This window comes from Acinonyx jubatus, chromosome A1 (genome assembly GCF_027475565.1).
Source record: "Acinonyx jubatus isolate Ajub_Pintada_27869175 chromosome A1, VMU_Ajub_asm_v1.0, whole genome shotgun sequence".
NCBI classification, from domain to species: domain Eukaryota; kingdom Metazoa; phylum Chordata; class Mammalia; order Carnivora; family Felidae; genus Acinonyx; species Acinonyx jubatus.
Window position 1 is genome coordinate 122,754,938 of NC_069380.1, and position 15,817 is coordinate 122,770,754.

At 36.9% G+C, this 15,817-nt stretch overlaps 1 protein-coding gene across 3 annotated transcripts in view; it reads left to right on the forward strand.

Moving 5' to 3' along the window:
• Positions 1-429: 429 nt before the first annotated feature.
• IL31RA (interleukin 31 receptor A) overlaps positions 430-15,817 on the forward strand; it is a 46,911-nt gene continuing 31,523 nt past the window's right edge. Inside the window, exons 1-4 of one of the 3 annotated variants that reach the window (XM_053223037.1) lie at positions 430-764; positions 3,857-4,038; positions 6,520-6,671; positions 12,101-12,266. In XM_053223037.1, the coding sequence (XP_053079012.1) occupies positions 601-764; positions 3,857-4,038; positions 6,520-6,671; positions 12,101-12,266 (664 nt within the window). In that variant the 5' untranslated portion in view covers positions 430-600. The remainder of the gene's footprint in view (positions 765-3,856; positions 4,039-6,519; positions 6,672-12,100; positions 12,267-15,817) is intronic. The other 2 variants (XM_053223035.1, XM_027036721.2) reach the window with 2 other exon arrangements.

The following is a 15,817-nucleotide window of genomic DNA, read 5'->3' on the forward strand; positions in this document are numbered from 1 at the left end:
TTTCAACAAAAGGTTAGTGAAAAATCAAGATAAAAACTTTTTCCCATTTAAGTTCATGTACCCATGGATTCTGTTTCTGGACCTTTTAAGGGTCTAGATCTGTATTCTAGATGGTATCTTCTTTCTCTATGGAAGGATAGGTGTTATTGGGTGAGAAACTATAGGGAGCAGAATTTATAAACTATGGAAATACATGTAAAATATTTCAGAAATTTTCTCTAGTAATGTAATCTTCTGATGAAAAACTATTGATACATAAAGTTGAAGTGTGGCATAGTTGAACATTTTGTGTTTTTCTCTTCTCCACATATCTTCCATTTCCCAGTTACCCAAACTGGTTCCATCATTTGATGCTTTACTTAGCACTTCACTAACACTTTATATTTGCCTGGTGTCTTAATACAATTTTTGCTTCTCAAATGTTGCTTTTGAGTAAGAATGTAAAAAGTGCTTTTTGAAAAGTATAAATCTAGTTCTTTAAGATAAAGGAGTAATTGAAGATATGGAGTTAGATTCTTTCCTTTGCCTTGATTAGGAGAATCTATATTATGTATCAACTAACCAAAACAGTCCAGTTTTTGATCCACCTAGTTTCATGAAATGATTGTGTGTATGTATGTATGCATATATGTGTTTATTTATTTAGTTTTGCCAGCTAAACCTGAGAACATTTCCTGTGTCTTCTACTATGAAGAGAATTTTACTTGCACCTGGAGTCCAGAGAAAGAAGCCAGTTATACATGGTACAAAGTAAAGAGAACTTAGTAAGTACCGGAGCTTGTGTGCTATCAGTGGGAGTAAGGGTAGGAGGCAGAGGCTCCTGGTTCTCTCATGATTCAAGTCACTTCTGAAGTGAAATGTTCTCCTCATTATAGCTTCTGGGTGACTCCCATAGCCTCTGATGGCTGGGATGACACCTTGGCTGCTTGCAGCCATACTGACAGGAGCTGCAACTATGGAGGGAGGGGAGCTATAGCCACATGATGGCCTCTTCTCAGAGGCACTGGATTGGCTCAGAGCAGTCACCAGTTATAAGCAGAGTGGAAAAATCTACTTATTTACTATATTCAGCTATGTTCTTCCTCTTTCCAGAATGTGTCCTAAAACTGTTCCTTTTTCATGGATGCAATGTTAATAAGTAGGGTCGTAAACCCAGAACTAAGAGGGAGATTTACACTAATTTGCTATGTGACCTCTGTTAAACAGTATTCCACCAGGACAGTGCTTCCCCAATTTCTTACTACCTCAAGCATCCCTTTTTATCCTAATCCTATTAGAATAAAAATTATAAAATTTTTATTATTATTCTAGCCAAAAGCTAGATGTTTTAGCAAGTTTATGCAGGGGTTCTTTTTTGAAATTTTGAAAATAGTTCATGCAACCCTTTGTGGACTTCATGTTCCCCTAAGAATAAGGATGCCCACATTGGGAAATATTGAAAGATTATCTTTTCCATTCCAAAAAGAGTCTATACTTCCAAGTTTTTGTTTTGTTTTGTTTTGTTTTTAAATACAAGATCTCATTTATACTCTTTTTTCCCCACTCCTTGGAAATTGGTAACTAGTATTGTAGGGGAAATCCACTTTATGCTTTACAGTAGAAGAAATTGAAAAAAGCAAGCACTATTCCTTGCAGTACTCATATATCAATGAGTATATCAGAGAGATGATTTAACACAGAGGTCAGCAAACTTTTTCTATAAAGGGACAGATAGTAGATATTTTAGGCTTAGAGGGAGGTGGATCTCTGTCAAACTATTTAACACTATTTCTGTAGCAGGAAAGTTGCCATAGACAATATGTAAACCAATGGACCTCACTGTTGTCCAATTAAACCTTATTTATGGATCCTGAAATTTGAATTTCATATACTTTTCACATGCCACAAAGTATTTTTCTTTTTATATATTTTCCCCAACCATTTAACAATGTCAAACCTGTTCTTAGCCTTTGGGCCAATCAAGAATAGGTGGCGGGCTGTATTGGGCCTATAGGCCTAGTTTGCTGAGCCCTGCTTCTGAAAATAAGAATGATAAAGACCCAATAATCCATGGTACAAATGACTTATATTCTCCTAGACTGTAGTTCTAGGTCCAGTGTTGAATAGAAAGTATCAGTATAATGAAAATCTGGAAACCTCAATAAGTGTACTCCTATTTTTTTGTTATAAGGAGTCACTCCTCCCACCCCCTTCTATCACTCCCTATGGATTGTCATTATGTTCATGAGCTGGTCATGTAGAAAGAGTAAATGCCTGGGTGTCCTTAGGCCTGTGTACAGTCTCTGTCCATGGTCTCAGGTCTTCTGGGCTCTCCAGGACTCCCATACTAGCTTGTACCTTTGTAAGTTTATCACCAAAAATCTTTTTTCCGGGTAGAATGGGAAGGTTTCTTGTGGGTGATCAACTCTGAGAGCAGACGATGGTGGGTCAGTGGTATGAAGAAAAAAACCTTACTGATGCTCAGGAATGATAGGAATAGATTTTTCCCTGGTGAAGAATAAGGAGTTGGGATGCCTTTATGGAGGTAGTGACTTTTGAACTGAGATGTGAAGGAGCTCTAAAGATGCAGGAAAGGGAAGAAAAGTATATGTCTCCAAGGTTACAGCATGAATAAATGCAAAATATTCAACTACAGTGATAGTACTAATAACAATGATAGTAACATCTCATCTTTAGAATAAGTGGCTGAACTTTTAAAAGCACTTAATGCATATTAGCTCATTTCATCCTCATAACAGTGCTATACTATAGGTATATTACTATTCTCATTTTAGATGGGAAAACTCAGGCAAGGAGAGGCTAGGAAACTTGCCCAAGGCACAGAATTCAAACCTGATCTTTTTTTCCAGAGTTTGTGATGTAACCATGACTCAACATTATTCTGGAGGCCATTTTTTTGCACTGTACAACTATAGAAAAACTTTAAAGTCCTTTCTATTTTCAAAATTCCACGATTCTATACATCTAAGCCCCTTTGCTCCTAGCCCCAGCCAACACTGGGACCGTGTAAGGTGGGGGTTTTTCTGTTTTCTGCCGACTTCAACTCCTACATAATCCCTAGAGCTGTTGGACTATATCTATACCTACCCATCTGATACCTATCAGTCTTTGTACTTGTCTTCATTAAGTTATAGTTTGATAGGATTTAAGTTATCTATCTGGGATAGATAGATATCTTTCTATCAGGAAAATAATTTTCATGGGTTTTCTGAAAATAGTGTATGCCAATGGTAGAAAATTCAATTTGAAAAATGTAAAGAATGTAAAAAAAAAAAATCGCTTGAAATTTCATCACCAAAGGTACTGAGCACCTTTCCAGACATCTGTAAGAACAGTTATATAAATATATAAGTTTATATAAATTTGATTATTCTGCATATAATATGCATATTTTTTTACCACCGATAGAGTATGGCCATCTTTCCATATCAATAACTATAGATATATTAAAAACTATTTAAAATTCTACTTATGTATCCACCATACTTTAGTTAATAAATCCTCTTTGATTTTAATTTTCTTTTTAGAATAACTTCCCAAGACTAGAATTTGGGGTTTTCAAGGGCCTATTCAGTATTTCTTACCAATAGGAAATACAAGTATAGTTTTTGATGTATGTAAAGAGTTTCAAGCAAGTCTCCATGTCTCATAACATCTCAGACAAGAAGCGGGTAACTTGGAACTCTCCTTGGAAGTGATGAGGAAGGTATTTGGAGAGGAGCACTCTGTTCTGAACGATATAGTCTTCAAGAGAAACCTAAAGTAAAACTAACAAATACATGCTTAATATATTAAGTATGGCTTTGTTTCCAAACTGCTGTACTAAACTCATGTTGAATTGCTTTTTCCTTCAAAGCTCTTATGGATATAAAAGTGATATTTGTCCAAGTGATAATTCTACAAGAGGAAATCATACTTTGTGCTCCTTTCTTCCTCCAACAATAACAAACCCAGATAATTACACCATTCAAGTGGAAGCTCAAAATGCAGATGGTATAATTAAATCTGATATAACACATTGGAGCTTAGATGCTATAAGTAAGTATTATTTTTTATTCTTATATACTCTTTTATTAAAAGATACCCCCCTTTTTTTTTCTTGAAAGAGATACAGACACAAAAGTAGACTCAAAGCTTAAGGATATAGTACATATGTGTCATGAATATACCAAGGGTTATGAGTATGCATAAGAGTTCCTTATTCTCCACATCTTTACCGGTGCTTACTGTTTGTTGTCTTTTTGTTACTAGCCATTGTGATTGGTATGAGGTAATATCTCATTGTGGTTTTCTCTGATTATTAGTGATGTTGAGCATCTCTACGTGTACCTCTTAGCTATCTATTTGTCTTTGGAAAATGTCTATTCAGGTCCTCTGTCCATTTTAAAATTCAGACTGTGATTTTCTTGGTGTTGAATTGTATGAGTTCTTTATATATTTTGGATTTTAACCCCTTATTGAATATATCATTTGCAGATACCTTCTCCCATTCAGTAAATTTCCTTTTCATTTTGCTGATGATTTCCTTCACTGTGCAAAAGCTTTTTATTTTGATGAGGTCCCAATAGTGTATTTTTGCTTTTGTTTTAGTTGCCTGAGGAGACCTATCCAAAAAAATGTTTCTAAGGCTGATGTCAAAGGGATTGCTGACTATATTTTCTTTAGGAGTTTTATGGTTTCAGGCCTCACATTTAAGTTTTTAATCCATTTTGAGCTTATTTTTGTACATGGTTTGAGAAAGTGGTTCATTTTCATTCTTTTACATAAAACTGTCAAGTTTTCTCAACACCATTTATTGAAGAGACTCTTTTATCCCCATTGTATATTCTTGCCTCCTTTGTCTTATATTAATTGATGATATAAGTTTATGCTTATTTCTGGACTCTCAGTCCTGTTCCACTGATCTTTGTGTCTATTTTTATGTCAGCACAGCTTGAAATCTTGGATTGTGATACCTTCAGCTTTATTTTTGTTTCTCAAGATTACTTTCATTATTTGGGGTCTTTTGTGGTTCCATACACATTTTAGTATTATTATCTTTTTAATTCTGGAATCTGTAAATTGCTTTGGGTGGTGTAGACATTTACAAATTTTTAGTTCTTGGGGCGCCTGGGTGGCTGGGTTGAGCATCCGACTTCAGCTCAGGTCATAATCTCATGGTCTGTGAGTTCAAGCCCCGTGTCAGGCTCTGTGCTGACAGCTCAGAGCCTAGAGCCTGGAGCCTGTTTCAGATTCTTTGTCTCCCTCTGCCTCTGCCCCTCTCTCACTCATGCTCTGTCTCTCTCTCTCCCTGTCAAAAATAAATAAACATAAAAAATTTTTTTTTTAATTTTTAATTCTTCCAATCCATGAGCATGGTATATATCTTTTCATTTGTTTGTGTTATCTCAATTTCTTTTATTAATGTCTTATAGTTTTCAGAGTACAGGTCTTTCATGTCCTTGTTTAAATTTATTCCTAGGCATTTTATTCTTATTGATGCAAGTGTATTTCCTCCTTCATTACTCGTGTATAGAAATGCAACAGATTTCTGTATATTAATTTTATATCCTACAACCTTATTGAAGTCATTGTTTAGAAGAATTTTTAATGCAAGTGGGTATACGCTGATTGCACAGTGTGATTTAAAAAGATGAAAGTTTTATTTAGCATAATAGAAAATTTGCTTAAAAATATACAAATACTTACATAGAAAAAAGCCTGGAAATACACCAGAAAGTTATAATGGCTATCTCTGAGGTTGATGGCATTATGGATGATTTAAACTTTTTCTTTGTATTTTTCTATATTAAAAAGATTTTTTTAGAATGAGCATATACTACTTTTAAAACCAGAAAAAAATTGCATATCTTCAGAGAGAGAGACTTAGGATGAGAATGTTTGTAGTATTCAAGGAAAATGAAAGATGCTTTCTACTGGACACTTCTGGGTTGAGGGGAGTGTAGAGTAGACAAGGTAAACAGCCCATTTTCTGGTTGTTTTACCTCCTTTCTCCTTGGCGTAAGATCTGACCCATTTAGTAAAATGTATATTTGCGGAAAAATCGTAGGAATCTATCCTCTCCTCAGAGGCCATCCTTTTTTTTGGTGGGGGTGGGAGAAGTGGGGATGGCAGCATTCCTTTTGCACTGCCTTCCTAATGCCATCTGCATATAGCAGATTACAAAATAAGCCCTACCATTTCATTTCTACTTTTCTTTTTTTTTTTAATTTATTTTTATTTTTTATTATTTATTTTTGAGAGAGAGAAAGAGTGCGAGTTAGGGAAGAGCACAGGGGTTGGGGGGGGGGGGGGACACAGAATCTGAAGCAGGCTCCAGGCTCTGAGCTGTCAGCACAGTCTGATGCAGGTTCTCAAACCTGTGAACCACAAGATAATGACCTGAGCCAAAGTCGGACGCTTAACCGACTGAATCACCCAGGTACCCCTCTACTTTGCCTTTTTCCAGTTTTAGGTGGATGCTATTAACATCTTCTGATCTTTTTGCAAATATGAGAAATTTAGGATTTTTATTTTCAGCAAAAACTGAACCACCTGAGATTTTCAGTGTGAAACCAGTTTTGGGCGTCAAACGAATGGTTCAAATAAAATGGATACGGCCTGTGTTGGCTCCTGTTTCGTCTACTTTAAAATACACACTTCGATTCAAAACAGTAAATAGTGCCTACTGGGTAAGTATCCTATTACAGTGTTTCTATTAGAGGGCCCAAAGAAAAGAATTATTGATAACTTTTTTTTTTAACTGGGAATCATTTTTTTTTCCAATTTTCTACCTTAAAAATAGAAGACAGATATAATAATGAGTACTTTTCTTCCTAGTTTCTCATTAGGGCCTTTTGGATTGGACAAGTATTTCACTATAGGCATCTTGCATTCAAAGCACAGGGACATATTAAAGAATGAGAAGTTTACTTTTGCATTCCACTCTGGTTTGTGTATAGCTATGTCAATGGCTGAGATTCTGTGGCTTGTCCATTTCCTTTTTTATTTTTCCAACTCTTTATGAAATTGTGATATATAACTTGTATTTAGAAAAATGAACAAATCATAGCTGTTGTATTTAATAAATTATTATTAAGTTAGCACTCATGTTAAAACCAGTGAGGTCAAAAAAAGCATGCCAAGGTCCCCTGCTTATCCTTTCCGATGACAACCCCCACACTGCCTTAGAGCTGTTATCTTGATTTTCACGGTAAATGCTTCTTTGGTTTTTATTATGGGTTTACCGTTTAAACCTGCATCTCTGGGGCGCCTGGGTGGCGCAGTCGGTTAATCGTCCGACTTCAGCCAGGTCACGATCTCGCGGTCCGTGAGTTCGAGCCCCGCGTCAGGCTCTGGGCTGATGGCTCAGAGCCTGGAGCCTGTTTCCGATTCTGTGTCTCCCTCTCTCTCTGCCCCTCCCCCGTTCATGCTCTGTCTCTCTCTGTCCCAAAAATAAATAAACGTTGAAAAAAAAAATAAATAAACCTGCATCTCTGAACAACACAGTTTGACACATTATGTAATAGAAATCCTTACATTTTGTATTTTTTAAAAAAATATTTGACTTCCTTCAGTATTGTACTCTTAAGATTCATCTATGTTATGTAATGCTGGAATTTATACATTTTAATTGTTTTATAGTATTCCATTGTGTACTAATTAATTTGCATTTACCTGACTTTTAATTGCATTAATTTATTGCATTAATTAATTTAATTTGCATTTACCTGACTTTTAATGAGGTTGTATACCTTTTTATGTGTTTTTTGGCTATTTGGAGTTCTTTGTGAAATGTTGATTTAAGCCTTTTGCACATTTTTTCTAATGGGTGGTCTGAGTTTTAAATTGACTTGTAGGAGTTTCTTATACATTTTATTTATGAGTTTTTTAAATCTGCTATGTGTGTTACAGACATTTATCACTATGTGGTTTGCCATTTCACTGTCTTAATGGTGACTTTGGAGGAGCATAACTTCTTAATTTTTAACATTTTTAACAATTTTCAACAATCCTTTCTTACTTCAAAGTTCAGAGGATATTCTTCTATTTCCATCAATGCAACCTGAAATTATATCAACCTTTTTTTGGTAACTACTATATATATATTTTTAATGTTTATTTATTTTTGAGAGACAGAGAGTTATCAACCTTTTTTTGGTAACTACTATATATATATATATATATATATATATATATATATATATATTTAATGTTTATTTATTTTTGAGAGAGAGAGATAGAGTGAGGGAGGGACAGAGAGAGAGGGAGACACAGATTCCAAAGCAGGCTCTAAGCCCTGACCTGACAGCACAGAGCCTGATGTGGGACCTGAATGCATGAACCGTGAGATCATGACCTGAGCCAAAGTCGGAAGCTTAACCGACTGAGCCACCCAGGTGCCCCTGTAAACACTACATATTGTTGACTCTTAATCAGATCCTAGCCAATTAAATCAGTTAAACCTTTAATATTTTTTTCCCACACACAAGATTTTCTAGTAAAACACATGTCCACTGTCTTAAAGTTTATTGGTTTTTAAGATAAGTGGAGGCATTATCAGCATTTCAGCCCATTTAGAATCTTTATTTTACCACCAAAACTTACAGTTAACTTTTAACTTTCTGACTTTTCAATATCCTCAGATTTTATAACTCTTAACTTGTATACCTTTATCAAATCATTAATAAAAATAGTAACTATGTCAGAGCCCTGTGGTAAACCATTAGAGACTATTCAGAGATATCAACCTTTTTTTCTCTGAGTGTGGTCATTTACTTATGTTTCTGTGAATATGCATAATTACTGTCATAATCATTCAGCCTACTCTTACTGTCTTACTGTCTTGACCATTATTAGACTTTGCTGAAATTCATAGATACTTTATTGCATTCTCTCCTAGTCTAGAGCTCTTTCAGAAAAGAAAATTGGTAAAGTTTCACTTATTACATGTTTAAGATAAGAGAAATAATGAAGTCCACTCTTCCTCTCAGCTTCTTTTCTAAGCCAGCTCTGGAACCATTCTCCTAGTACCTGCCTACATGTACCACAAGACTAATTAATTTGTAGTTTCTGGAACCCAGAACAGAATACCTAAGCAAGGAAGTTCCTGGTACAACATAAGTCCATCTTCCTTCATATCACCAGTTATGGTCTAAGTAAACCTGAGGAATTGCTAGGAATTGGTACTTTCTAGCGATCCTTGATTTACCCTGTTTGTCTGAGCCCAGACTTCTCTGGCCATTGAGATAGGATTCAATAAGAAAAATAAACCAGGATTTCTGTTCCTCTGGAAAATGAGCAAGCCATGTAGAACACTAAGTGAGGGAAGCACCTGTAAATTACCCCAGATTTCAGCATCCTGTACCCACTTCTTTGAGAAACTCACCTGCATCTGCCCTCATGTTTGCATTATTCCTTCCAGTCCTTGAGCTAAGAGGTCATTTCTCCTGCTCTGCTGAAGGAAGTGAGAAGGCAAGTGGAATGTGCAGTCAGTATCTCCCTCCTTTGAGCATTCAAACACAATAATTTTTAAACTCAATTATACCAACCCAATTTTTCTATGGAAAAAGGTCCAAATCCTTAATCCTCCAACACTTGAACCCTATCAACCCCTCCAACCTCATTTTTCATCCTGCCCTTGGTTCTCTACTAACTAGTTGTGGATTGCTACTTTCCCTTGTGTCATGTTGTTTCACTATTCTGTGTCTTTGCTTTTGTACCTCTACTCCCTCGCCAAACTTCGTTAAACCTGTTCATGTCTCAGAACTCAGTTCTGACATATTTCCTTCTGAGCACCTGAACTAGGTGCTCCTCCTCCATCACCACACTTAACACTCAACACAGTCATTTAAAGTCCTATCTCCCTGCATTAGACTGTAAAAAAGTCCCAATATGTCCATATAGCAGGACTTACGTTTGTATAATGCTGTGTGTATTGCAAAGTGCTTTCTTACACTCCAGACTATTTAATCTTTGCATATATCTATAAATGAGGCATCACTATTACTATTTTTACAGATTAGGAAATAATGATGTACAGAGCTTAAATCACCTGTCTAAGATCCCAGGGTTTGTAAGTTGCAAACCTGAACCCAAGTTTTCTGACTCCAAGTTGCCATTCATTTGACCATATTTTAGCAACCTCCAGACCATCTTCCTATTGCCTAGTCTAAAGAGTTTCTGCCTTTAAAAATAGAGCTACGTGAGAACTCTGCCAAAGAATCTCAAGAAGGTTTTAAAAGTTTGATTTAGGCTTTGCACCAACACTTCTGACTCATCTCTTAAAACATAAACACTTTGGGCGAGCTAGGATTTGGCACAAAGTATAGGTTGTTAGAAATAAACCCGATGAAGTTAATTAGTGTTTTGTTAGGAGTCCTTTGTGTTGAGCTGGGGAAATCTTAGTTGAGTCTATATATGGAGGATCAGTTGGTCCTGGACTGTATGAGGGCCACAGGTACTTGCCTGGACAAAAAGCCAAACTGAAAGAAGCCTTTCAGGCAGATACGTAGTTTGAAAGGCTGAGCAGCTTTTTTCCCACCTATGGGAAAGGGCTGTAAAGAACATGCTTGGCTAGTTACATTAGGCAAAGCTTACTGAACATGAATGTGAAGAGCCCCAGCTTGTAGACCAAGCATGTGCTTGAGGGTACTCGCAAAGCAGGAAGAAAATTTTGAAAGATTGTTATAAAAGAATATTACATATTTAAAAGAGCTTAAAAGGACAACAAAACTTTATTAGACTTCTTTGTGGATTAATATAGTTTTATTTTGATTTGTGTATGGAAGATACCATGTGGTTGTCTGTCTTATAAAGGTCTTAATATCGCCCCAAATGAGCCCCATAACTAAGCTAAGTTGGGGAAGGCTACTTTCTCTGAGATGTGGGATTGTCCCAGTGACCCTATTCTGCCATTACAACATCTCCAGGGTCTGTTAGAGGTGGGCGCTCAGGGAACTTTGGATTCAACAGTGAAACTGCCCTTGCCTCTGGTTCCTACATCCTTTTCCCAACACCATCTTCCTAGATTCAGAGTTTAGAAGTTTCCATCTGCGGCTGAGATGCTCAGGTTTTTGCTACATACATACATTCTCATTTTGTTCAATTTCCTTTAGGCCCATGACCTGTAGTTATGTAGTTATTTTCACAGCTGTTATATACTTTCTTCTCTCACAGGGTTTTATGGGACTAGTGTGCATATTCACAAAATAGACATGCCTATTAGTGCAGTTTATTAATCAACTCAATGTAAGTTCATATAAACCAACAGCTAAAAGTTCATCTTGCAGCAACAGTGACCATGCTCAAAAATAAATAGCTGAATTTTTAGTGTCTCTTGGAGAGTTGGGTCCAAAAGGGACTTGAGAGATTATATAAAGCAGTGTGCTCATTTTACTAATGAGGAAACTGAAGTCTAGAAAGGAGAAGTGATTTATTTACCTCTCCCCCTCCACTTCCCCACAGAATGTCAAAATGAATTTATGCATCCAGGCTGCTGAGATCCTTAGCAGCCCTACTGGTTATCTAAAGACCAATAGTTGCAATGGAAGATTTGGGTAAAGGGGAAGTATGTAGGAGTTAGGAATGCTGTATTCTGATCCCAGTTATGCCTATAACAAACACTGAAGTAGTCCACAGTCACTTAACTTTTGGGCTCTTGTCCATGACATGGGATTGAACTTAATGCCTCTGAGGTCTTTGTTAGTTACTGTTCTATGAGGCCTTATATCTAGGTATTGGAGTCACCTGCAGTATTTACACTGAGGCCCAGGTTGCCCTCAGTCCCATGACTCCACCTTGTATTTTCCAGAACAAGACTTTGCACACTCACATCAGCCAGGATGGGGTGGGGGGTGGGTGTGTGGGCATGAATCTCTGCCTTACAAGCTTAGAGACAGGAAATGGGGAGGGTGGTGGTTCATGGGGTGACTCACATCTGTTTAGGTGCAAGTGATCCCCAGGCACGTGTGAGGTTTATCTATGAAAATGATGTTTTTTGCAACCTGAGATATAATGCTTCAAGTTCCAAAAATGTAAGAGAGAGTTGGGGCGTGAAGAAGAAGAATGGAAAGATAACAGGTGATCTCCCATCCAGCTCAGAGTCATCTTTGTCTTTTAGATGGAAGTCAACTTCACCAAAGAAGATATTGATAGAGATGAAACCTACAACCTCACAGGACTGCAGGCCTTTACAGAGTATGTTATAGCTCTGCGATGTGCCACTAAGGAGTCCATGTTCTGGAGTGGTTGGAGCCAAGAAAAAATGGGAACAACTGAGGAAGAAGGCAAGCTGGTCCCTTGCAATTCCTTTTCTGCCTGCTCTGGTATAAGGTGGCCTGGGCCTAGCCTTAGTGGGTTTTGTCCAGTGTTGTACTTGGAAATCATGGAATCTCACAGTCCTAGAGCATGGAGAATCTGTATGTTCCCTCTCCATAAGGCACTTACCTGAGCCCACAGGATAAACCAGCCCTCCTCAGATGGGCTGAGTTAGCATCTTTTTGCCCCAAAGGCAAAAGATCACATCTTTACTACTCTTATTAAGTTCTTATATTATACATGAAACAGCATAATACTATTTAAAGGTATCTTATGATACATTAAAGATATATATTGTAAACCCTGCAGCCACCACTAAAAAATTAAAAAAGGTTTAATTACTGAGGGAAAAAAAGGTCAGATTCTTAATGACAGTGAGAGAGAAAGAGAAAGGGACTATACAGTGAGTGAGTGCTTACCATGAGTCAGGATGGTCATTCAGAACAGTACTTTAAATCTATAGGCTTGGCTTAGATTCCAGCCTGGCTCTGGAGTGATTTGGAGCTAGATAACTAATGTCTAAGCCTCAGTTTTCTCAATATTTTTTTTGTATACACATGTTCATAGCAGCTTTATTTAAAATAATAAAAAAAATAACGGAAAGGTCCATCAACTAGTCAAAGAATAAACAAACTATGGTATAACCATACAAGGCAATACAATTAAACAATAAAAAAGGAACAAACTAATGATACATGCAACAACATGAATATCTCAGAAGCATTATGTTAAGTAAAAGAAACTGGACACAAAAGACTAAATATGATTTTCAATTTATTGGAAATTCTAGAAAAGGCAAAAATAGTGACAAATAGCAGATGAATGGTTGTCAATGGGTAGGAATAGAGGCAGGGGACTGACTGCAAAGGGGAACAGTTTCCTCAATATTTATCCCCTTTTCCATAATGGAATATCATTTATAAATTTGAGTTAAAAGCAGTACCTACATTTTAGTGTTACTTTAAAAATGAAATAATCTATTTAGCTCATAGTAAACATTCAATAAATGCCAAGTTATCTACTATTTTTATTAACTCTTCCAAGAGCCCTATAAGATATGTGGAATCACCCCCATTTGGAAGTGAAGGAGCCAAGTTTCAGAAATATTAGTAAATCACTTAAGGTTACTCAGCATGTGTTACCATTCTTTATAAATCAAGAATCTTGCCCAGTGCCTGTTCTGTAGTAGATAGTCAATAAATGTCTGATGAATGTATCAGTTTCCTTTGGCCACTGTGACAAATTATCACAAATTTAGTGACTTACAACACAGTTTTTTCTTTTTTTTTTTAATTTTCTTTTTTCTTTTTATTTTTTTTGTTATATGAAATTTATGGTCAAATTAGTTTCCATACAACACCCAGTGCTCATCCTAAAGATGCCCTCTTCAATGCCCATCTCTCCCTCCACCCCCCATCAACCCTCAGTTTGTTTTCAGTTTTTAAGAGTCTCTTATGCTTTGGCTCTCTCTCCCACTCTAACCTCTTTTTTCTTTTTTTTCCTTCCCCTCCCCCATGGGTTTCTGTTAAGTTTCTCAGGATCCACATAAGAGTGAAATCATATGGTATCTGTCTTTCTCTGTATGGCTTATTTCACTTAGCATAACACTCTCCAGTTCCATCCACATTGCTGCAAAAGGCCATATTTCATTCTTTCTCATTGCCCTGTAGTACTCCATTGTGTATATAAACCACAATTTCTTTATCCATTCATCAGTTGATGGACATTTAGGCTTTTTCCACAATTTGGCTATTGTTGAGAGTGCTGCTATAAACATTGGGGTACAAGTGCCCCTATGCATCAGTACTCCTGTATCCCTTGGATAAATTCCTAGCAGTGCTACTGCTGGGTCATAGGGTAGGTCTATTTTTAATTTTTTGAGGAACCTCCACCCTGTTTTCCAGAGTGGCTGCACCAGTTTGCATTCCCACCAACAGTGCAAGAGGGTTCCTGTTTCTCCACATCCTCTCCAGCATCTATAGTCTCCTGATTTGTTCATTTTGGCCACTCTGACTGGCGTGAGGTGATATCTGAGTGTGGTTTTGATTTGTATTTCCCTGATAAGGAGTGATGTTGAGCATCTTTTCATGTGCCTGTTGGCCACCTGCATGTCTTCTTTAGAGAAGTGTCTATTCATGTTTTCTGCCCATTTCTTCACTGGATTATTTGTTTTTCGGGTGTGGAGTTTGGTGAGCTCTTTATAGATTTTGGATACTAGCCCTTTGTCCCATATGTCATTTGCAAATATCTTTTCCCATTCCATTGGTTGCCTTTTAGTTTTGTTGATTGTTTCCTTTGCTGTGCAGAAGCTCTTTATCTTCATGAGGTCCCAATAGTTCATTTTTTGCTTTTAATTCCCTTGCTTTTGGGGATGTGTCAAGTAAGAAATTGCTACGGCTGAGGTCAGAGAGGTTTTTTCCTGATTTCTCCTCTAGGGTTTTGATGGTTTCCTGTCTCACATTCAAGTCCTTTATCCATTTTGAATTTATTTCTGTGAGTGGTGTAAGAAAGTGGTCTAGTTTCATTCTTCTGCATGTTGCTGTCCAGTTCTCCCAGCACCATTTGTTAAAGAGACTGTCTTTTTTCCATTGGATATTCTTTCCTGCTTTGTCAAAGATGAGTTGGCCATACTTTGTGGGTCCAATTCTGGGGTCTCTACTGTATTCCATTGGTCTATGTGTCTGTTTTTGTGCCAATACCATGCTGTCTTGATGATGACAGCTTTGTAGTAGAGGCTAAAGTCTGGGATTGTGATGCCTCCTGCTTTGGTCTTCTTCTTCAAAATGACTTTGGCTATTTGGGGCCTTTTGTGGTTCCATATGAGTTTTAGGATTGCTTGTTCTAGCTTCGGGAAGAATGCTGCTGCAATTTTGATTGGGATTGCATTGAATGTGTAGATAGCTTTGGGTAGTATTGACATTTTAACAATATTTATTCTTCCAACCCATGAGCACGGAATGTTTTTCCATTTCTTTATATCTTCTTCATTTTCCTTCATAAGCTTTCTACAGTTTTCAGCATACAGATCTTGTACATCTTTGGTAAGATTTATTCCTAGGTATTTTATGCTTCTTGGTGCAATTGTGAATGGGATCAATTTCTTTATTTGTCTTTCTGTTGCTTCATTATTAGTGTATAAGAATGCAACTGATTTCTGTACATTGATTTTGTATCCTGCAACTTTGCTGAATTCATGTATCAGTTCTAGCAGACTTTTGGTGGAGTCTGTCAGATTTTCCATGTATAATGTCATCTGCAAAAAGTGAAAGCTTGACTTCATCTTTGCCAATTTTGATGCCTTTGATTTCTTTTTGTTGTCTAATTGCTGATGCTAGCACTTCCAACACTATGTTAAACAACAGTGGTGAGAGTGGACATCCCTTTTGTGTTCCTGATCTCAGAGCGAAAGCTCTCAGTTTTTCCCCATTGAGGATGATATTAGCTGTGGGCTTTTCATAAATGGATTTTATGATGTTTAAGTATGTTCCTTCTACCCCGACTTTCTCGAGGGCTTTTATTA